The sequence below is a fragment of the Acomys minous genome, assembly GCF_964271855.1.
Source record: "Acomys minous genome assembly, chromosome: 15".
NCBI lineage: Eukaryota > Metazoa > Chordata > Mammalia > Rodentia > Muridae > Acomys > Acomys minous.
In genome coordinates, this window is record NC_140497.1 from 76,313,047 (window position 1) to 76,337,825 (window position 24,779).

The 24,779-nt window shown below is 40.7% G+C and overlaps 1 protein-coding gene across 2 annotated transcripts in view; it reads left to right on the plus strand.

The window, feature by feature from the left end:
* Positions 1 to 24,779, plus strand: part of BMP2K (BMP2 inducible kinase) — a 104,984-nt gene that overhangs the window by 43,332 nt on the left and 36,873 nt on the right. For both annotated transcript variants that reach the window (XM_084759358.1, XM_084759359.1), the window contains exons 5-11: positions 1,529 to 1,650; positions 3,930 to 4,011; positions 6,332 to 6,464; positions 14,777 to 14,880; positions 16,745 to 16,824; positions 18,772 to 18,932; positions 23,893 to 24,101. In XM_084759358.1, coding sequence (XP_084615484.1) covers positions 1,529 to 1,650; positions 3,930 to 4,011; positions 6,332 to 6,464; positions 14,777 to 14,880; positions 16,745 to 16,824; positions 18,772 to 18,932; positions 23,893 to 24,101 — 891 coding nt within the window. The remainder of the gene's footprint in view (positions 1 to 1,528; positions 1,651 to 3,929; positions 4,012 to 6,331; positions 6,465 to 14,776; positions 14,881 to 16,744; positions 16,825 to 18,771; positions 18,933 to 23,892; positions 24,102 to 24,779) is intronic.

Genomic DNA, 24,779 nt, shown 5'->3' on the forward strand with positions numbered 1-24,779 from the left:
GCGCGCGCGCGCGCGTGTGTGTGTGTGTGTGTGTTTGAGATATGTGCATGCTCTTGAATAGTGCAGGGCACAGAGCAGAGGCTCACTAAGTAAATAAATAAATAAATAAATAAATAAATGTTTTGACTGATTAAATACAATTTTATATATTTTGATAAGCAGTGTCATTTAGAATGTAGGTTGTTGATAATCATGAAAGCTAAAATAAACTTTATTAGCATTTTAGTATTGTAAATAAGTATAGACACAAAAGACATTGCCAAAATAATAATAATTTGTTTGGTCCTTAATATATTCAAAACTGTGTTCTGAGTACTTCACTCTGTCTCATTATAACAACAGTTTTGTGTAGTAACTGTTATCTCCCCTGTTTTCTAGGTAAGATAACCAGTGCAGGGGAGTGGCTAAACACACTTGTCCACTGATGTAAACACTAGTGAGCACCACATGGAGCTCTCTCTGAACCTACATTGTAGTAGTCAAGACATTGGACTAGTCATTCTTTGTTTTAGGTATTTTAACTCTGATTTCCAAGTTAAATTTAAATTTGTATTTTTCGCTATGGGATTTTAAATCAACAATGGTGCTATAGGCCAGAGCATCTCAAATCAGGAAAATCTACATTTAAAAATGCCTGCTTTCTTAACTTTGTTTGAGATTTGATATGGGGAGCCATGACTGTCAAATCCTGTACCTGGCCACATGCTTCAGATTGCAGATAGAATATTGTGTAAAATTACAAATGAACTTTAGTCTTATTCTTGAATCTTGCCCCCAATGTAAAAATAATTCCAAACCAGCGACACTTTTGGTTTCAAGTGTTTTGCTTGTGATACTCAAGCTGAGGAAGTTAGTTAGAAATGGAGTTTACAGGAGGTTTTGCACTTCTCCTTGTCCCCAGGTAGGCTGGCGTCTTAGGGATGGAAAAATGGACATACACTCAAAAAGAAGCTTTAAAGAAAGATTTATTTATGTTATGTATATGAGCACTCTATTTGCATGTGCAATTATTTGCCAGAAGACATCTGAGAACATTCTAGATGGTTGTGAGCTACCATGTGGTTGCCAGGAATTGAACTCAGGACCTCTAGTAGAGCAGGCCGTGCTCTTAACCTCTGAGCCATCTCTCCAGCCCTTCAAAAAGAAGAATCTTGACAGCCACTGCTTGTCCTTCATCAGGGAATCTAGGAGATTAGCATTGGACATTTTTACAAGCCCTTCTGGCTTTTTGTCTCTGCCTCCTGAGGTCTGGGCCATCAGGAGTGTGCCACTGCCTGCTCTGCTTCATCTGCCTCTGGCTTGAGGAGTCCTCTGTCTCTATAAACACATGCATGTGTGCATACATGTATGCATGTGCATATATGTGTTTGTGTGTACATAGTACGTATGTATGTATATGTACATAGGTGTATATGTGTATATACATATATGTGTGTGCATATATGTATACCAAGCACCTGATCCCAGTAGGTTAAAAAAAGACAACTTTTACTTTCAAAATAGTAATCATTGATTTTCTTTTCTTAAGGTAGAAAATATTTTGCTAAACGATGCTGGAAATTATGTGCTTTGTGACTTTGGCAGTGCCACTAATAAATTTCTTAATCCGCAAAAAGATGGAGTTAATATAGTAGAAGAAGAAATTAAAAAGTAAGTTCTTATCTCTATTGTATTTTGTCTCATAGGCATTTTGATTAACTTGAGTCTATAACTACCTCAGTACATTAATATAAATTTTACATTATTTCATTTGTATTTCATTTCCTTCAAAATGAAAACGATTAATATATGAATAGAAAGTCTAATAGACAGTTGATGAATACTATGAATGAATCTTTTTGTCTGTGTGATAAACAGATTAATAATGAAATGTATAAAATAAGCTACAGTGGCTAATAGAGTCATTAGGAGAATTTTAAGTGATTTAAAAAGATTTATTTTACTATGAGTATGAGTGAATGTGTAGGTAAGCGCACTGCACGTGGAGGTCAGAAGAGGGCATTGGGCCCCTTGGCACTGGAGTTACAGATTCCAGATGGCTGTGCCTCACCGTGCTGGGGCTGGGATCCGAACCCTGCAAGAGCAAGAAATGTTCTTTTCTTTCTTTCTTTTTTGTTTTTGGGTTTTTTTTTGAGACAGGGTAGCACTGTGTAGCCTTGACTGTCCTGGACTTTCTTTGTAGAACAGACTGGCCTTGAACTCACAGAGATCCACCTGCCTCTGCCTTCCTGAGTGCTGGGATTGCAGGCGTGCGCCACCACCATGCCCAGCTACAAGTCTTAACTTCCCCATTTTCTTAAGTGACTATTGAGATTATCGTAGTGTCTTGTCTTTACTGATATGGGACAGTGGGTGCGTTTGAGAATGTAAATTGCTTATAACATGTTAGTTGTTGTTAAGAGTGTGTGTATTATATGTACCGAAAACTAGATGAGATTTGTAAGTGCTAAGACTGTATGAAGCCACTCTGGCTTTCAGAGGTATATTGCAAATCTCTCTGGGAAAATATCACACATGCTTTGTGTTTCTTCATCCTTGCCAGGGTACTTGTAAGAACCTAACTTTTCTGCTTTTTAGTTTTAGAAGATGGAACAAACTGTTTGTCTTAAAGCATTTCCTGAAATGACATGAGGACAATGGTCTGTCAGAACAGGGCCTGCTAATTAGTGTCTTTTCATCAGAGTCTCAGAGAGGGCGGGGAGCTGTTCAGAGAGCTGATGTCTGACCCACAGTTACATAGAGTATATATAACAGTGACATATCCCATAGACTGCATATTTCTACCTAGAAAACAGCCTACAATGACTGTATTAGATTCTGTAAACACAAATGTCCTGGAGATCACAGAAATAGAAGCATTGTATGTTGGCTTCTTGGGATCCATGTAATTATTATTTTTTTAATTTTATTTTTAATTGTAGCCCCCTTCCTCGTCACCTCCCAGTCCCATCCTCATCCCCCTTCCTTCATCATCGCCCCCTCTCCCCCGCCCCCACTAGTCCTTACAAAGGGGAGCCGTCCTCCCCTGTCATCCGACCTCAGCCTATCAAGTCTCATCTGCACTGTCTGCATCCTCTTCCTCTGTGGCCTGGCAAGGCTGCCCAGACAGGAGGAAGTGATCAGTGAGTGGGCAGCAGAGTCCATGTCAGAAGTAGCCTCCACTTTCCATATTATGGGAACCATAAGGAAACTGTGCTGCCTATTGACTACATCTGAGCAGGGGGTCTAGGTCCTTCCCAGGCATGGTCCTTGGTTGGCGCATCTCTGCAGCATCCTCCCTACCTGCTCCCCCTGCCGGGTTTGTTGACTCCATTGGTCTCCATGTGGAGCTCCTGTCCCCTCCAGGTCCTTCTATCCACCCACTCTCCAGGGGATCCATGTAATTAAAACATCTTGTGCATGAAGATTTCTAGTGGCTGCTTGAGATGTCAAGTATCTCCAATCTCCTAGGCGTTTAATTCTTGCATTGTGGGATATGGTTAAGGCTCTGTGAGTTCAAGGCCAGCTTGGTCTACCAAGTGAATCCAGGACAGCCATGCTACACAGAGAAACCCTGTCTTAAAACCACCAGAAAACAAAAGGCTCTGCATTGAGAGTGCAGTTTTACTTTTAATACTTGAAAATATTTTAATAAGGAGGGTGTTACAGTTAAATTGAATTATTTCATGTAAATCAACTGAAGTTATTTCTAATAAGTTGTCATTTAAGTTTTTATTAGTAAATTCAGCTTTTATTTAATTAGATACTGTTGTAGTTGCTGAATAAAAATGTCTATAGATACTTTGTTTCATTTAATTCTTGGTAGACTTTTAACAAGCCATTAAAAACAGTATTATTTCCCAAAATACTCTGAGCTTTTATGTTGTGTCTTTTAGAGAAGCATATTTCGTTTTTTGAATGTGTCTTTTTTGTTTGATTCATGTTTCTAGATACACCACTCTGTCCTATAGAGCCCCGGAAATGATCAACCTCTATGGCGGGAAACCCATCACCACCAAGGCTGACATCTGGGTAAGGCCCAGAGGCTGGGGAATGACTTGAGCGGTGTCCATCTGCTCTTGCCTCAGGCATCCTTTCTGTGCAGAGAGAGCTTCCCGCTCAGGAGAATGCTAGGGTGTTTCCTCTTATCAGCCAGGGGATGGGGGACACGTGTGTGTAATGTAGCTACCACCGCAGGCAGTTTTAGGACTTAGATTGTAGGTGAATGTTCACATTTTTTAGTTTTGAATGAGTGGCTGATGGCAATATAGAAAAATATGGATGTTAAGTGTTAAGCAGTTACAGTATAACTTTCTGGAATATTTTTTGATGTTTTTTAAAGGGAAACTAACACAAGTAACCTTTTTCTAATTCTGAACGTGACATTAACTACTGCTTATTTAGGATATATTTATCTGGATTTTATTGTATCAATAGATAATGTTAATTTATAGAAAAACCTAGTTAGAATCTCATATCTCTTTCAAACCAGTAAGTAAAATATAGTTTGGATTGTATTTTTAATAGCCTATGAAACTACCTTAAAATCTCTGTGCATTAAACAATAGCTGGGAGCCACATTTGCATGAGCATATTATCACTAGAGGAATACAATTTTTTGAAATGAGTCTACAATGTACAAAAAATTAGATAGTTTTGATTTTTAAAAATTAAAAAATTATCTATTATGTGTATAAGGCCGTGTGCCACAGCATGAGAGAGAATACTGTTTAGCAGTTGGCTTTTTCCTTACACCATGTGGGTCCCAGGGATCCACTGCAGTCTCCAAGGGTAGCACTGAGGGCCTCCCTGCCTGAGTCACCTTCCAGCTGCACATGTGTGATGGCCACAGGCCAGTGCCATCTCCTTGCTGCTTCTCTAGCCTGCTCCCTCCAGGGCTGTGGGAAGCTACAGGAAACCCAAGAGACAGCAGTCGTGCCAGGCTGTCAAGTCTTTGGGATCTTCTCATCTGCTTATTGTAATACTTTTTTTTTCCTTTTGGGTCAGTGATTCTTAGGGTAGTTGGGTTTTAAACTATGTAAGAGTAAACCAAATTGGAAGTAAGTTTGTTTTAATTATTTTGATATTGTGTCAGTCTCTATGATTCAAATTAAATTTCCCATCCTTGGCATTAGTGTTGGATTGATGGGATAACTTACAGAAAAGTTGATGATTATGTGTAATATAAAAATCAACATGAGTTGGATCTTAATCTATAAAACAAAATGATTACAAGAAATGGTTGTAGAGGTCTTTTGTGTCCCTGAGTGCTGGGATTAAAAGTGTATGTCACCACATCTAGTCATAGTATTATTTTACTTCATTTTATTTTTCTAAAGATTTATTTTTATTATGTACACCTGCAGGCTAGAAGAGGGCATCAGGTGATGTTATAGATGGTTGTGAGCCACCCTGTGGTTGCCGGGAATTGAACTCAGAACCTCGGGAAGAGCAGTCTTAAGCTCTGAGCTATCTCCCATCTGGTTGGTCTGTGAATTAATTTTTATGTTATGAAATAATGAGCAGTACAGTTTATTGTTGGTTGTCTTAACTTTGATGGACAGCCTACTCATTGTGAGCCATAGGATTTAAAACATGTTTTATAATGAGTCTTAAGAATAATTGTTAAAAATAGCCTTGTGCTTCCTTTAGTTAGGCTTACTACTCTGTGGTAGACACCATGGCCAAAAGGGTCTGATTGACCTTATAGTGTAAGAGTCTGCCACCAAGGGAAGGCAGGCCAGGAGCCTGGTGGCTGGAATTGAAGCAGAGACCATGGAGGAATGCTGCTTACTGCCTTTCTAGCCATGGCTTACTTAGCCTGCTTTCCTATGTCCCTCAGGACGACTAGCCCAGGGCTTTCCTCACACACTGTGGGCTGTGCCCTCCCACACCAACCACTACGAAATGCTTCCATAAACTGCCTGTAGGCATCTGACGGAGACATCCTCTCAGTGTGGTGGTGTCAAGGTGGCAGTGCTTATGAGGACAGTACCAAATAGATGTTATTTTCTGCACAAGGAATCAGCCGGGTTTAATTTTAGTTTCCCGTGATACAGAGCAGCTCTTCTAACTGATCACAGATGCAGCAGAGCAACATCAAACTTTCTAAAAACACTAAACATGTTAACTTGGTTAAGTAACAATTTGATCCAAAATAGGAACATTTGCTTGTTTGTTTTAAACAGCATGCTTAGCTTTAGGTTTTCTTGCTGGTGGTGAAAAGGATGGTTCTTAGGTTCTGGCATATTTCAGCAAGTGCTTTGACTCCATTTCCAGCTCGGTCTTGACTGTGTGATGTTCTGTGTTGGTGGCTGAGCCCTAATGGTGTTCCTGTGTCTTTATTTTACAGGCCCTGGGATGTTTACTGTACAAACTTTGTTTCTTCACTCTTCCTTTTGGTGAGAGTCAAGTTGCTATTTGTGATGGCAGCTTCACCATCCCAGATAATTCTCGCTACTCCCATAACATACATTGTTTGATTAGTAAGTATTTGATGTATTAAATCTTTTTTAAAAGATATTATATTTTAGGGCCTGCTGATTATGCTTTTTCTCAATTCTAGACTTTTAATATAATTTTATAAACTATAGTAAAAATAATTTAAAATTGTTATATTACCTCTATAGAGGGGAAAGAAATATAGTTACCAATGGATACAAGGTTATTTTTAACCTAGATAAGATTTAGTAGCAGATGACAACAATTACATAATCAAGGCAACCAGTATGACTGGGGGGTATTTACAACAACATTTAATTGTTCAATTTTTATACCTTTGAACCCAAATTCACTGTAGTTAATAAATAAGGAGATTTTTTTTCCAACCTTTCTAAAGGCCTTTGCTTTGTTTAAAACAGTGACTTTAACTTAACATTTTGTACATGTGCATTATAAAACTTCAGAAAAAGATCTTTGAGTAGAGGGGGCAACCGTAGACAGTCAAGTATGTTAGGCTGCTGCCGTGTTAAGCCAGCTCTTCTCAGCTTGATTAAAGTGTCTTTCATATTTCAGCCTTGTTTTCTGCATTTTAAACACCCTTTTCTAGCCTCTGTGGCACAGAACAGAGTGTCGATTTAAATTTATTTGGCATTCAAAAGATAAAGATAGCATCTAAGCTTAGTGAAGAAAATAGGTGGAAATAGGTAATTTTCTTAGCCATTTGTGAACAAAGAGTGAATTCTTCATTTTTTTCTGTTAAAATGTCATATAAATAAAAGATTTACATGTAAAAATTAAAATATACATTGAAGGAAAATTTAATCACAAGTCTAGAATGTAGAAAATGTAGGTAGCCAACCCCAGGGCCTATAAAAGATAACTCAGTGATATATAACTTCCCATTTTAAGTCTGCCTATATGGTCTAGGTGTTGTGACAAATACCTGAAATTCCAGCACTGGGGAGACAGATGCAGGAGAATGCAGTGATGAGGTCCAGGTCACTCGGAGTTACAGTAGAAAGACTGTCTCAGAAAAGCCAAGGGCTGGATGTATATTACTTAGTGGTAGAATGCTTGCTCAGTAGGCATACAAGACCTCTGGGTACATCTGACAGCACTGCTCCCACCAACTCCTCCAGTTCAGCAACACTGGCCTAAGTGATGAATTGAAAATAGTACTTGATATATATTTGAGAAGTGGCCGACTTTCTGAATGTGTGGGCCTTGTGTAAATCAAGGAGAAGGACTCCAGGCTAAAATATTGGTCATGTTGTTCAAAAGAAAAAGGGACATAAACCTCTATGTGACTTGCAAACTTTTAAAGCACAGAATTTCTGTGATACAAATTTGTTCACAGATAATTGGAAATTGGAGAATTATATTATCCTGACACACAAAGTACTTTGTGTTATACAGAATGCTTTTCCTAGGTGAGCAGAACCAGAATAACAGAGCGGGGAGAGGAAACTGCTGAAGTTTGACTGCTGCGCTCCTAGTGCAAACAGTTCAGTACAAGAGCATTAAATCTGTGTGCTTATAGCTGGGCATGGTGGCGCATGCCTTTAATCCCAGTACTTGGGAGGCAGAGGCAGAGGCAGAGGCAGGCAGATCTCTTTGAGTTCAAAGCCAGCCTGGACGAGGGAGGCGGGGGGTGGGGTGGGGCAGACAGAGAGAGTTCCTTCCAGGACACTCAGAAACCCTGTCTCAGAAACTTTAAAAAAAAAAAAAGTGTGCTTGTGTGCTGGTATGTCTTGGGTCCTGGACCCTGACTAGGGGTAAGTGGGGAGTGAAGAAGACACATGCATGCTTGCGCGCACACGCGCGCGCGCGCACACACACACACACACACACACACACACACACACACACACACACACACACACACAGGGATGCAGTGGTTTGGACTCTGAGGAAACTCAGCACCCTGGAAGCTGTGTGTGTTTACTGTGTACAGCTGAACAAGGAGGCGGGCATAGCTGAACTCAGGAAGAGCAGTCTTCACGCCGTGCACATTGATTCGGGGGTGGTGAGAAAAAGCTACAGTGGACATTTTCTGGGCACACCATCAATATTCACGGTCGGCCTGAGGAAGGCTTTGCCATCCCTCCGAGCCTCACCTGGGGACAGCTTTGTAACTCTCATGGGGCTGAGGCACCAGGCTTCCTAACACTGCAGCTCAGGGATGTGGGATATGAGCACTCGTGAGTACTCGGCCACACACTTTTCTTCAGGACCCACTTGCTCTCTACGCTTGTCCTTAGGGCCTTGTTCCCAGGGAGCTTCCCCTCTGTTCTGTGGAGCTCTTCACTCGTACCGACACCTATGTCATCCGCCCAGAGCGTGACTTCAATCTCCGTCGTTCCGTACCTGGCAGCGCTGTTTGTGTGGCTTTCTGATCTGTGCCAGCCTCCAGTCAAGTTGGAGGTGCCTGTCCGGGCAGTCTAAGTCATCGTCCTCGGTACTCATGAGTAGATGTGACAGCCTTCTAATGACATTACCCCAGCCTCAAGTTTTCAGCAGTTGTCTTTTAGCGTACTGTTTTGTAGAATGAATTTTTTTAAGTGAGCAGACATAATTCCATGGATATTTGAATAAATAATAAACTCTTAACCTTCTCTATCTTATAATAATGTTCTCAAAATATTAGAACAATAGAGGCATGAAATAATCCCTATCAATTGCAGTGCTCAAGGATTAGGGTGTGGAAGTTAGTTACTATGTTCTCTGGCTAATTGAGCTTTAATGTTTTACTGCAGGCTTTTTTTTTTTTAATAAATCATTGTAGCTGTAACTGTTTGTTGCTGAGCAAGGTACAGTTTTAGTAGGGATCTTGAAATGTCTTAAAGGCTCACTCACCAGTCTGTGTGGAAGCCTGTGCAGCTGAAGCCCTGAAGTGTGCTTTTGTTCCCAAGTAGAAGTGAGCTCCTCTGTTCCTCTGTGACCTCCGTGTGTGGGGCTGTGCTTGTGTAGTGCTGTAGTAAGTGCGATAATACTGTTGATAACTTTAGGCTCAGTTAGTGTTTAATTATTTTCTACTTTACTGTGTAGCATATGCTTCTTTATTTGGCCATAAATGTTGAGGTTTTAGTTTCTTACATCAATTTGGCTATGCCAAAAATGAAAAGGGATGAATAAAACTAAAAGCATTCAAGAAAATTTGGAATTTGAAAATTCTTGTAACTTTTAAAAACAGGGCCAGTTAGATGGCTCAGTGGGTAAAAGTGCTTGGTGAGCAAGTGTAGTACGGCCAGAGTTAGTTCCAGGTGCAGACGCCACCTTTGGAGGAGAGAACTGACTGCTGAAAGTTGTCACCTGACCTCCACATGTGCGTGCTCACATACCCACAGGCACATGAAAATAAGCAAGAGTTTACCCCCTTGTCAAAGCGTAATAGACTTTATTTTTCAAATGAAGGACAGATTTTGAAGGACTCTAACATCCTTATTTACAGTGTGATGCTGAAGGCCGTTTGACTTTTGTGTCTTTCACATGTAGCCCGGCCCGCTTCTCACCATCACGTAGTCACCTCTGTGATTATAATGCAGTTAGTGTTTTACGTTGCTTTGAACTAAGTGCAGCATTCAGAAAACGTGAGTGCTGCCTAGCTGTGCTCATGGGTTTTCATCTTCAAATTCTAGTGCTAAATTTTATTTACTCAGCACACTCACTTTTACACAGTTAATTGTAGTACTGTTTCATTCGTTTGAGGCCACTTAGAATGTTTGAATTCGTTAGCTGTGAGTTAGTAGCTATGAAGAGTTTGCTAAAGCTGTATAGTTTTGTGGTTATTTGAGAATACTTTTGACTATCAGTAGTAATGCAGAAGAAGGAACTGTGCCTGTGTGTTGCTGATAGAGCTGCTTTATTAGTCTTATCTTTTGTTCCGGTAGACTTTGCTTAAATGCGTGATGCTGTTGCTGTGAGGGCGAGCAGGGGGCCCCTTCATTTTTATGTCTAAGAATTGAAAAGATGATGGACAACAGAGAGTGAGCAGCATTGCAATGGGCTGAGTAGTTAGAGCTGGGTGGGGCGCTGCTTCTCTCCAGTACAGTGCTCCTGCGCACACAGGGATGAGCAAACCTGGTGCACAACAGCTTCAGTTACTCTGCTGTTGCTTTCTTGATGTAGAACATGGGGCACCTCTGCGTATCTCAGTATTTAATTCTAAAATAAGCCTGTTTAAAGATATAAATTGACCCAGCAGGTTTTATGAGTGCAGGCACACACACAGACACATACAGAGAGACACACACACAGAGACATTAATTGAAGGGGCCACTCGGGGAGTTGGAGTGGGAAAGGGCTTTAAATAAAGAAAGTAAGCTGTCTTTTTGAGTGATGGTGAGAATCCAGTCAGCTGTGACCAGTGCTTGTTTGTATGTGTGATTGCTTAGCCTTTCCTAGTGCTGTCATCAGCGCTGAACAGCCACCACTGCATCTGTGACTTCATGTCATCCTTGTCCTGAGCGGTAGCCTGCATAAGGCCTGGGCAGAGCAGACTGCTTACCTCTGGATGCTCAAAGCACAGCCTTTGGTACGTGGTGACTCTCCTGGTGGTGCATCATACCCGGCATACATTCCAAACACACAGTCCAGTTGGTGAGGGTCTGTGCTCACCCAGCTCTTGTTCATGCTGTGATGTAGTGCAGAGCTTCGCTTTTCTTGCTTTTGGTTCACTTACTGTTGCTTTATGGTTCTGGCACTTAGCTCTTTTATTCTAATTACTTGTTTTAGCTCCCATTTTGTAGAAAGCCAGGAATTGTCTTAATTCTCTTAAATGTACCATGGGTTTAAACAATACACACAAACAGAATGGAGTAGAACGTTTCTATTTACCTGCCACTTGTCCTCAGTGATGACCAGCTTACGGCTAGTCTTGTCCTCAGTGATGACCAGCTTACGGCTAGTCTTGTCCTCAGTGATGACCAGCTTATGGCTAGTCTTGTCCTCAGTGATGACCAGCTTATGGCTAGTCTTGTCCTCAGTGATGACCAGCTTATGGCTAGTCTTGTCCTCAGTGATGACCAGCTTATGGCTAGTCTTGTCCTCAGTGATGACCAGCTTATGGCTAGTCTTGTCCTCAGTGATGACCAGCTTATGGCTAGTCTTGTCCTCAGTGATGACCAGCTTATGGCTAGTCTTGTCCTCAGTGATGATCAGCTTATGGCTAGTCTTGTCCTCAGTGATGACCAGCTTACGGCTAGTCTTGTCCTCAGTGATGACCAGCTTACGGCTAGTCTTGTCCTCAGTGATGACCAGCTTACGGCTAGTCTTGTCCTCAGTGATGATCAGCTTATGGCTAGTCTTGTCCTCAGTGATGATCAGCTTATGGCTAGTCTTGTCCTCAGTGATGACCAGCTTATGGCTAGTCTTGTCCTCAGTGATGACCAGCTTATGGCTAGTCTTGCTTTAGCTGTGCTCTTACCCAGGCTCTTAACATACTTTTGGGGGAAAATCCCTCAGGCACTTTACTTCATCTTTGAGATAGGATTTCCTTGAAAACGCTCACCCATTAGTGCTGGGTATCACCTGGCAGTTAGAGAGGGCCTGTCACTCACTTCTAGGGCCCTTGTTTATATTATAAGGTAGTCCTTCCCCAGAAAGCATATTTCTATAGAGTGTGTGGGTCAGTTATCCTGGCCTAGCAGTTAAGAAGCAGTTTAGACAGTGACAAGCCATTTGGAAACTGGAGGTGTTATTTTTACTAGTTAAGTCCTAGCCTTGAACTGGATTCAAGCTGGTCAGTCTGTGCTTCAGATGAGATCATGCCGTAACCCAGGGAATACATTTATAACTACAGTTCAATAGTATATATTATTTAATTCTCAATGATTTCATGTTGAATTTTTCTTCTTACTATTTTAGTGGCTAGCAATTTTCAATTAAAAACATCCAGAGATATTAAAAAAAAATAGCTCTTTTCTGCTTGTGGATCTTAGTAATAACTATTAGTCACCTCATATTATTTGGAATTTAAAATTATACCAGGTGGCTGGTGAGATGGCTCAGCATAGATAGGTAACTGCTATAGTGCTTTAGCACCTGAGTCTGACCCCTGGAACACATGTAAGTGTGCAGGAGGGATCCTACCCCACACGTGCCTTGACACATTTTCCCATCACACACAAGTATACCAATACACAAATTAAAACAGCAACAACAACAGCAACTTAGAGAGATGGGCACAGGGCCTCACCAGACAAGACTTCCAACTTTAATACAAAGTGAGAAGAATATTTAATCTAAACATTCAAAACCCAGGTGTTCTAAAATCTGAAACTTTGAGCATGGCTTTGAAAGATCTCACACCTGATATCATGACCAGTTGTCAAATTATGTGTGTCTTAAGAGTACTGTATAAAAGCTCCTCGGGATATGTGCGTAATGTGGATCTGAAGGCTGTGGTACTGTGCTTGAGAGAGAACTACCTGGTCCAGTTTTGGCTAGAACACCTAGTTCTCCTCCCCTCCATCCCATCTCTTCCCCTCCCCTCCTTTCTCCTTACTGCTTTCCAGATGGTATGAAACACAACACAGGTACCACAAACGCATGAGCTTGAAGGCTCATTCTTTGTGGAAATTTAGGAATGATTTCTTACATGAAAATAATGTCTCTAAGGAAGTGCATTCTGTTACTGTAATTCCTTTAAGGGCTCTGTTCACTTTGCAAGCCATCTTTAAGAGAGATTTGAAGGGAATTTTCTCTGGTCTTGTATCAGAAGAACTGATTTACTTCTGTACCAGACCTGTTACTCTGTTGCACATGTAACCCTGTAACACAGGCTCCTGTGAGTCTGTGTTGACAGAGGCTGAATTTGGAGCCCACATTTACAATGAGATGGTATCTACTTTCTTCATTATCTTGTTTTTCACCTTGCATTATTCCTGATTTCCCAAATACTTGAAAATATCTTATTCTTTCTCTATGCCAAATAGATGTTTTTAGTAATAAATACTTATTACTAAGCTACTTTTAGAATCACATTTTAAAAGAAATATACTACTAGAGTACAAAATACTTTTATGTGAATTTGGTAAATTTCCTGTAATTTGGTTGTCTTTAAATAATCTGAACAAATACTGTTAAATGTGCTGTAAAATTTATTTTACTTTGTTAAATTAGCTATTTTTGCGGCTTTTTAAACATTTAATGGTTTTGGTATTAAGACACTTATATTAGGATACACATACACACACACACCTGGTAGATCTCCCAGATGTTTGCTTGAGGGTTGAATATAAACTAAAATATTTGAATGATACGTTTTTAGTTATCTTAATCTAATAATGGTAATAAGACTATAAAGAATAGATTATATAGCATATATTAGCTTTTAAAATATATCAATCATATTACATGAATAATTTCTGTGTTTTTAAATCAAGCTCATAATTTTCTGATCTATGCTGACTTTGTCTTTGGTGTCACACTTTTCATTCTTTGTTCAAGGCACTAGATTTAGAAGAGACTTGAGTTCATTTTGACTTTGTCTTAGTGCTGTGAACTTAAGATACTGTTTTACTAGTAAACTTGAGAGTAGTTAGCGAAAATTTTAATTTCAAACACATTTAACATAATTTAAGCATTAGAAGTACTTTAAGGGTAATAAAGTAGAACTAGCCATGGTCATGTCAACACAACTAATTTTTATTAGTTACAGAATTGCATATAAATTTCAGCTTTGTGAAATTTGAAATACAAGCCACTTAAAATAGATACACAGCAGTTAATGGTCAGTTTTGGCAGACTATCTCGGGGATGTCTGGCAGTGCTATAAGGCTTGTGTACTTATAAAATAGTGCACTAATAAGACTGTGTGCACTACTGACCATGAGGATGAGAAACAGCATTGAAACAAGAGCTGTGCTCTCTCTGGCTAGTATGTCAGGAAGGCATGCATTTTGAAATCTATCATGTCAGTCATCTGCTGGTCTGCTAAATACGTTATAATGAGTACAGTTAGCCTTTCTCGGTGATTAGGACATTTTCAAAATAAAGGCATTTTGGGTAATAGAATTACTTCAGAGGGAATTGTTTTAGGGACCCCTCTACCTCCTCATTGGGACCCTGGAGTTTTCTTGAGTAATGAAGTATTCCCTAATTTCACAGGTTTTGGGCTGTTAGTTCACTGTTGGTTTTGTGTCACCTTTTCTGTCCAGCACAGGATGTTGTGTGACCTGCCTGTGTAGCGGGCTTATGATTCTGCTCATATCTAGAAGACGTTTCTGCCGTTTCCTCTAAGCATGACCAAAGTTGTCTGGAGTCCCGCTCTGAGGCTGGAGTGGCCCTCCATCCATGCCTCTCGGTAGCGTGTGTCTTCAGCCAAGCATCGTAATGATTTGATCTGTTATTGCAGGGTACATGCTTGAACCGGACCCAGAGCACAGACCTGACATATTTCAAGTGTCCTACTTTGCATTTAAGTTTGCCAAAAAGAATTGTCCAGTCTCCAACATCAATGTAAGTAGTCTTCCAAGTAGCTGAGACTGTCAATCCGCCCTAATTATATGTGTGCAGGGAACGTGCTTGTGTGCTTTGGGAGCTTCTTGTTTCATGACGGGGGTCTTGTGGAGTGTGATGCTGCTTTCTTTTCTTTTGTTTTGTTTATTATGTTTTGTTTTTCGAGACGGGGTTTCTCTGTGTAGCCTTTGTTGTCCTGGACTCATTTTGTAGACCAGGCTGGCCTCAAACTCACAGCTATCAGCCTGCCTCTGCCTCCTGAGTGCTGGAATTAAAGGCGTGCGCCACCACGCCTGGCTGTGGTGCTGTCTTCATATGAAGTCTCATGTCCTCAGGTGTTCTGGAGAGTTTCAGCAGGGTATCATTGTGGCACTGTGGAGAGAGACAAAACATGACGTGTTGTGACAGCATAGGCTGTTATTATTAAATATTGACATATTTGATAACAAAATTTTAAGCCCTTTGTTTTGTTTTTTAGCCAAGATGTATGGACAGACATTACTGAGGAAGACACTAAGCACAGTGTTAAATGAAAAAACGTAGGGCCCTTTGGTATAAATAGTAGAGGTATTGTAAAGGGAGAGACATGACTTCAGTTATTTTTTTTTTCTTTTTGATTTTTTTTGAGAAGTTTTTCTCTGTGTACCACTGTCTCTCCTGGACTGGCTCTGTAGACCAGGCTGGCCTCAAATTCACAGAGACCCACCTACTTCTGCCTCCTAAGTGCGGGGATTAAAGGCGTGTGCCATCACGACTGGCCTTTCAGTTATTTCTTTTACCAGTGGGTGATTTTATATCTTTATGGTGGCTAATCCTCTTGTCCTCCTGCTGTAAAATTAGGGTAGTAATTATACTGATTATAGCTAATGTGTAGTTCAGTAGCCCAGTGTGAGGCCAAGAGTGCTCATTTGGGATGACTAATTTTACTCAAAGGCCTTAATTTCTTTCTTTCTTTCTTTCTTTCTTTCTTTCTTTGTTTCTTTCTTTCTTTCTTTTTTCTTTTCTTTTCTTTCTTTCTTTCTTTCTTTCTTTCTTTCTTTCTTTCTTTCTTTCTTTCTTTCTTTCTTCTTCCTCCTTCTTCTTTCTCCCCCCACCCCCCTCTCGTGTGCTGCCATGCCTGGCTCAGCGGCTTTGACTTCTAGTCACTTCCTACACATTATGGTGAACTATACATGCCAGATTTCTGCTCCATTTAATGAAAGCTTCTGGATCATTACTGGTTTTAAACCACCCTGAACACTGTGGAGATCATTCTGGTCTGACTTGCTCTTCTGGTGTAACTCAACTCACCTTCTTAGACAAAGGAAGATCTGTGGCATCCTTTTTTATTTTTATTTTTTTAACAGCCCTCACAGGATCACTTTATTGTGTCTACGTTGGTGGTTTAATGTTTTAGCGAGGAGAGTAGCTTTGTGTGACGTTTACTTGAGCTTTCTGTTCAGCTCCTGCTCACAGTGGCCAGACTGGGGCGCAGATATGGACGAGGAGAGATGTCTGCATTGTCTAGACTGTACAGCATCACAGCGATTCTCTATAGCATCTATAAACAACATGATTGTGATCCTGGTTGTTTATTTTCTGAAGTACAAAGTCTCCTTGATTCACGAATGTGTTAACATTTATTTTTACTCAAGATTTACCCAAAACAATAGTGTATACATGGATCATCTTCTAAAGATTTCTGTGGAATATTAATATGAAGATGACATTTATGTAAACTGGTATTTGCAAATTAAATCTGGAGAATATAATTGAATAATAGTATCTCAGGGAGTGTTAGTAGTCTATAGTATAAAAATAACTACAACTCAAATTAAAAACTAAATGACAAATGCTTTCTTTCTTTCTTTTTTTTTAATTTTAGAATTCCTCTCTTCCCTCAACTCTCCCTGAACCGATGACTGCTAGTGAAGCTGCTGCTAGGAGAAGCCAGATGAAAGCCAGGTGGGTGGCATGGCACCCACGCTGGAGCCATTTGTAAAAGGAAGGGCTGCAGTTCACATTGTAATTGTAGCCGACCCTGTTTGCTGGCTACTGTCTTCACTTACCCAACACGCCTTGCTGCTCAGTCTACAGTCTATAGCTTAGATAGTGAACATAGAGGACAGTCAGGTGGCAGCGCTCTCCTTTTGTCAGTGACGCCGAGACTGTTTACCTGCAGTGGGTCTGTCTGCTCTGTGTAGCTGTCGTCATTTTCATCACTGACTGTTCCTAACTCAGGAAGCTTGAGATGTGAGTTAATAGCTATTAAGACTATGGTTTACAGTTAAGAGAAAACATAATTGTCACAGGCCATTAGTGTGTGTAGTTTATAGAATTTATGTGTGTATTTAGTCTATTGATAAATTTGATTCTGTTATGTAGATTGAGACCTAAAATCTGGGCCTGGAGAGATGATTCAGCAATTAAGAATACGTAGGGCTCACTTTTGTGGGCAGCTTGGTTTTCATTAAAACGAGCTGTGATTGGCTATGCACACAAATGATCTTACTATTTTCATTACAGTTTTAGAAGCATGCACCATAACACTCCCGTCATCCCATCATCTGCCCTGTTATTTTTAGAAGACAGCACACCCTGCAGTATGTTGACATAGTTTTCTGGAAAAAAAAAATTGCCGTAAAGGGTTTTGTTGTTGTTGTTGTTGTTTGCTTGTTTATAATGTCTTTTGTTCATATGAGCCCTCCGTTTGTCTCCCACGCACTGCGGGGGGGGGGGCGGCATTTCCAGTCAATTCCTTTTCTATAGTACTTTCGTGTCTTCCATTTTATGACCTACTAAGTTCAACTAGGTAACCAGGCCTAAAAATCTTGCTCTGCAATTTTTGTTTCCTTCCTTTTGGAAGATCACTGTTAGGAGGGCTCCCTCTTGTGGCACATATCAGTATTATGAAATACCGGGAGGTGTGCGTTGTGGCTGCAGTACAGCTGTGGCCTTGATAAATCATGCATATACAATTTTAGGTGTTGGGTCATCTGAAGTTGTATTAAGTCATTAAAGAAATATTAAGGGAGATATTTATTGAAATTTTATGATGACTTTATAGAAATAAAAGTTGAAAAAATATGACATTTTAAGATTATATTGGTCTCATACCCACGCACATACTGGAAGCACCAAATGGACTGAATGAGCATCAAAAATAAGTAAAAAAAAAAAAAAAAGTCCATGCAGATATGAGTGAAAATCTTTGATGGTAATAGGGAAGAAAATGGGGCGGGTAGTTGGGGTTGGATTTGATCTAGATACACTGCATGCATACATAATATTAAAAATAAATTTACCTATTTTTATTGTTGGTTTGAAAGCTCACCTATGCCTGCTAATCATATTGCTTCAAAATTGCACTTACCAGAGTACTATGTGCATTTGGGGTTATACTGGGTCCCAGTCAGATATTTCTCATAGTTTTCATTTAGTATTCTAGAAAAACAAAGGTTGGATGTGAGCAGGCAGCCTTACTTGGCAAGCGCTCGTGTCGGGTTTTACCTGCTGGAGGAGATCGCCTTACTTTTCTCTTGAGTCCAAGTGAGGGGGCTAGTTCTTGTGGTTTTTGAAAGAATTTGATCTCATTTTTGTCAAAAATGATATGAGATGGTTTCTGTCTGTATCCTCCTAGTCTTCCACCACCCGTTTAATCTCTGGGGCTGTTTTTCTGTCCTTCCAGCTCCTGAGGCTGACTTCGAACAGTAGGGTACACTTTCAACAACCATGGCTGCCTGTCTTTTCACTTCACTAGCTTTATTCAGCATGTGTTCTGAGGGGGATACTTAGAGGCAATCAAAAGGACTGCTGTGGTCATTAGTAATCAAATGTATCTGTTTTTATAGAATGACTACTAAGTCGGAAGTAATCTCATCATTTGTGCTGAATTATATTTTTCTCTTATAGAATAACAGATACCATTGGACCAACAGAAACCTCAATTGCACCAAGACAAAGACCAAAGGCCAATTCCACTGCTGCCACTTCCGGTGTGCTGACCATTCAGAGTTCTGCCACGCCTGTCAAAGTCCCCGCTCCCGGGGAATTCAATAACCACAAGGCCAAAGGTAGTTAGCCTTTGCAGTTCTGCTCTTTCATGGTATGGGTAAGCCTCATAAGGTCTGCTTCCTTAAGAGTTTAAATGAATTGAGTATTGTAAGGCGCAGAACATGGTGCTTTAAGGAGTAGGCCTGGATAAATGGCTCAGTCAGCAAGTGCTTTGTGGGCAAAGCGTGCGGACCTGAGAGTAGATTCTTAGGACACAGTGGAGATGAGTGTGCAGCACACTCCTGTGACCGCAGTGTGGAGGTGGAGGGAGGTGGGCTTGGGGGCGTGGATTAGGGGCTAGAGACAGGGCGGCCTGAGGTCTGCTGGCCAGCGAGTTTAGCTGAAATAAGAGCTTAGTGAGAGACTTGTCTCAAAAGGAAAAAAAAAAAAAGGGAAAATGATTGAGGAAGACATCCAGGTTCCTGCATGTACACACCTGTGCACACCCATGTACACGTGTGCATACACACACACTCTGCTCCCCACAAGAAACTCTCTACTGATGTCTAATAAACTGAACTGTATTTTCTAAAGTTTTTAAAGGTAAAACAAAGTTATTAGTAATGTAAGTGTCCATAGATGTCTGTTTGCTTTGATATATGAGTAGAAGCTCATCTTTTGAGTCATCAGCCAGGAGGCCTGAGGTTGGCAGTGTAACACGTGTAGGACTTGTGTGTTGAATTGGACAGGAAGGAATTTAAAGTCCATCCTTATAGCTGCAAGTCTCCAGAGCCTTGCTGAAGGGACCATATGGACATCACAGCATAAGAACTATTATTTGATTTTTTTTTTTTTTTGTAATCTTTAGTTTTCCTTCAAGACAGGGTTTCTCTGTGTAGCTCTGGCTGTCCTGGAACTTTCTCTGTAGACCAGAATGACCTTGAACTTGCAGAGATCTCCCTGCCTCTGCCTCCCTAGTGCTGGGATTAAAGGTGTGCACCATCACTGCCTGACCTGTTTTTTAATGTTAAATGTATTATGGTACTGTAATACCTAAAAAAAAAAATATTCCCATAGAATATCTCTGATAGAGTAAATTTTTAAGGTGTCAAAGATGTAATGTAGAGGCTGGATAGATTGCTTAGTGGTTAGAGCACTGTCTGCTTTTCCAGAGGTCTTGAGTTCAATTCCTGGAAACCACCTGGTGGCTTACAACCATCTGTAATGAGATCTGGGGCCCTCTTCTGGCCTGCAGGCACACATTCAGGCATAATACTGTATGCATAATAAATAAATCTTTTAAAAATAGTAATCTGAAGAGTCACCCCCAGGAAACCCTGATACATATAATTAATATTTCCTGACAAATGTGTCTTGTTTTAATATTACAGGTACCATAGCAGTTAAGAGCACATATTTTGAGTAATAATTTGATTTCTCCCATTTTTAAAAACTAGCATATCTAATAAAAATGAGTACCTGTCTAATAGAATTCCTGAGAAGTTCCCATGGCTGCCTAGTTCAGAAATATTGTGAGATGTTAGCTGTTACTTGCTATTATTGTTCGTAAGTCCAGACTCTGGAGGTGACACTTATCTTTGCATTCATTACCTGGCATATTGCTGCAATGAATTTGTGGTATTGAAATGAATCAATTGGAATATTAAATCCATGGAAAAGAGAGGATGACATTTTGAGCTCATTTGTATATAATTTCGGTTTCACTTAAAACTTATTTTCTGTGTGTGGATGTTTTGGCTGCATGTATTCATGTGCACTATGTATGTACCTGGTAGTGGAGTCCAGGAAAGGACATCAGATGCCTTGGAACTTGAGTTACAGACAGTCCTGAGCCACTATATACATGACGGGAACTGACTTGGTCCTCCGCAAGAGCAGGCAGCACTCAGTGCTGCTGAGGCACCTTGCTAGCTCCCACTGATGTCACTTCTTCTTACTCACATCTTCTATAAAATTGGAGTAGCAACTGCTTTCAACTGTGGGTAGATGGTGAGGCAGGTGGGAAATTACAACTCGCGTAAACATTCGCCATTCTCTCTTTCTCTTGTCTTCCTGGGTTGGAGATCTTATTGGTCCTGTTTGCTATGTGGGCTCACCAAAGACTTGCTGTATTTGTTGTTGTGAGCTGTCTCACTGACAAGTTTGGAAGGACTTCTTAAAGGATTTGGGTTTTGTGATTATTTCTTTTCCTGTTGCTATGATACAATACCCTGACAAGCAGCTTAAGGGAGAAGGGCTTCATGGTGGGAGAGACATGGGAGCAGCCAGGGGAGACATAGTGCAGGAGTGGCAGCTGCCTGGTCACCTTGCATGTACACTCAGGAAACAGGGTGGACAGTCTGGCTAGAAAGCTTTGTGGCCCTGCATCATCCAGCTCTGCTCTGTCATCTCGAGGTTCTGCATCTTCCCAGAATACCCAGTGCCCAGATGCAGGAGCCTGTAGGAGAATGCTCATATGTTCAGGCCATAGCAGCCGTGTGTAGGTAATTTAGGAGCAGATTTAAAGACTCACTAGAAGTCACAGAATTCTTGGGGTTCTGCAAGGAAATGCCACGTGACATGACTAAGGATCTTACCCAGAAGGAGAGGCAAGAGCCCTTGCTTGAGTAAAGAAGTAACAGTCAGCCGCGAGGCAGGTTGCCAGATGCTGTGGTCTGGATGCTGTTCATGTTCCTGTCTCTTCACATGCAGTTAGTTACCCAGTGGTTCTGTTGTCCTGTGTGCCACAGGCTATTCCAGCTTACATGCTGTTACTCAGTTGCTAAGCTTGCCTAGCTGTGAGTGCCAGGCTTACTCGTGATGTCAGGGGCCGCATTTCCTATTTTAGCACTGTTTCGCTTTTTAAATATTTCTTTCTGTTTTAGAAATGAGAGTAAAATGTTCATCTGCTACAGAAGTAATTGACAGAAAAATGTAAAAATTTCCTGTTTTCTTTTCAGTTAAATAGCAGTGTAGCGTATACCCTCTTAGCTTATTTAGTATAAACAATAAGATTGGTAGTGTAAACACAGTAGAAATTAATATTTTAATATAGCCATATTTAATTCATATAAACAATTTGTCATTTTCATAGACTCAGATATGTTTCTTTGCTACTCACATTTTTCCCTTTAAGATGTTTTTGAAAACTATGTCAGTACAGATCTGTTGTGTAACTTTTTGCTTACCTATGTTAGGAGTATACTGTAAGCTGTATAATTACTTGGGTTATTTCCAGTATTTGCTATTCTTAATAGTGTGGTTGTGAACAGGTATGTAATCAGTTCTTGATTTCCATGTCAGCACATTTGTCCGAGGAGTATATTAAGCATATTCGAGTGCTAGAGAGATGGCTCATTGCTTAAAAGTGTTTGCTTCTCTTCCAGTGAACCATCATTTGGTTCAGTTCCCAGCACAAATATCAGGCAACTCAAAACTGCCTGTATCACCAGGTTTGGGAGCTGCCCTCCTCTGATGTCCAAGGGTACCTGCATGCGCGCGCGCGCGCGCGCACACACACACACACACACACACACACACACACACACACACACACACACACACACCTAACATGAGTAAAACTTAAAAAGAGGCATATTCGTTTAAAATGTGTGAGTAGTCCAAGTGCTACCCAAAGACTAGGAATTTACAGCACCAGCCATTGTCAGTCCCCTTTATTCCTATCTTTGCAACACTTGATAGTAAAAATTTTTGAAAAAGCTTGCCCAGTGGTTGGTCAGATAAATTTTCTTACCTAGTGTTTTTATTAATTTTAAAAACTTGCATACAGAGTAATAGATTTTATTCTGATATTCTTGAATACATATGAAATGTGGTAGTCCTCTACTGCCCTTCCCACTCTGGCCCTCTTCCTCTCCCAATCACTCACTTGTTACTTTTGTGTCACATACATCCACCCTCTGTTATCTCTCCTTCGTGTTAGACTTTTTCCTTGTCCCTAGTCTGTCCTTACTTTTATGTCAGTGCGTGTGTGTCTAGACCCTGCACGTGAACGATGTCCTTCTGAGTCTGGCTTAGTCTGATTAGCAGCATCATCTCTAGTTCCATCCATTTTTTGCTTTTTCTGAAAACGCCCTAGCTCAGTTCTTCTGACAGTTGCGTAAGGTCCATTGTGAGTGTGTACTACCACATTTCCTTTTTCCATTCATTGGTTAATAGACATCTAGGCTCTCTCCATATATTGGCTATTGTGAGTTGTACAACAAGCATGTGTGCCAGTGCCTCTATGCAAGAGCTCTTCATGTGTATCCCAAGGACTGCTGTAGCTAGATGAACGGTAGCTATGCTTCTCATTTATTTACTTAATTATATGTTCGCATGTATGTTCGCATGTACATATTCATATGTACATGCATAGGGAGGTCAGAGGTCCACATTGGGTTTCTTTCTCAATTGGTATCACCTGCCACGTTCGTGCGTGCGTGCGTGCGTGCGTGTGTGTGTGTGTATGTGTGTGTGTGTGTGTTGCACTCACGCTCAGGTATATACATTTGTGTCCATGCATGCATACAGATGCCAGAGGAAGGTGTTGGCCATCTTGCTCTATGACTCTGCACCGAGTTCTGTGGTAGATTTCATGCTGAACCTGGGGCTGAGCTGGCAGCCAGTGAGCCCAATGGTCCTTCTGACTTCCCTGAGGCCCCACAACAGGGGTGCACAGCTGTATCCTGATTGCTTACCTGGCTGCCAGGATCCAGATTCCTGCTGCTGCCCAGACATGCTCTCACCCACTCATCCTTCCCCATCCAACTCTCCCCACCTTTGCTGAGGCGGATTTTCTCATTGAACCTGAGCTCACTTACTTGCCCAGACGATCTTCCTAAAATACTTACTTGTTGGGGTTGTAGATGACAAATTTACATTTCATGTGCATTTACAACTACAGCAAATACTTGGCTTAGACTATGTAATGTACACAGAAAAGTCCTATTGTAAAAACAAAAACCGTCTTAATTAAATAACTTGAAATCTAGCCATCTTATTGAAATTACCTGTGTATTAATATTTTTTGAAATATAGGAGCACTGAGACTCGGAAATGGATCTGAAGTCTTAATGGCCCAGGGTCCCCCTCAGCAACCACCACAGCAGCATAGAGTTCTGCAGCAGTTACAGCAGGGAGATTGGAGATTACAGCAGCTTCATCTGCATCATCATCATCATCATCCGCAGCAGCAGCAGCAGCAGCAGCAGCAGCAGCAGCTACTTCAAAATGCTTATTTGCAGCAGGTAGTATTTTTATTACTTTAGTCAGGGAAGTAGTGTTGCAAAATTCACACAGCAATTGAATATCATTGCATTCACTTTTGTGTCATAGACTTAGAATAGGTAAATCATAAGTTGAACTATATTCAAATAAACATTTCCCTCAATTTTATGGTTACTGAAGAATATGTTGTTAGTTGACATTGATGCTAAGTGAAGAAGAGATGCTGAGTTACAAAAGCCTGCATCGTAGCCGCTTTGTAGTCCACAATAAGTCAATTATGTATTTGTTATATATTGAGTCTATAACCAGTGCTAATGTGGAAAAAGTGTTGTATTTTCAAAAGTAACATTGTCTTTTTCTTATTTTATTTGATTTAATTTTTGACTTTGACTGTGAGCCTAGTAATTACCAAGTCATTTCTGCATCCCTATTTTTAATTTTCCATTATTTTGCCTGTGTTGGCATAGAGGCAAAAAGAAGGCATCGTTCTGTCCTTTACTTTATAAAAACCTGCAAAATTCTGGCCTCACTTAACTTTTCTAAGTGGAAATACTATAAGCACACGCATTCTGCAGTTATTTAGGGTGTATTGGTGCTGCCTGTGTGTGTGACACTTGTCACATCTTCCGTTGTTGGCCGGAAGAGCCAGAGTGAGAGGGTGGTGAGTAAGTGCTGGCTGCCGTGAGGTGCCAGAGAGC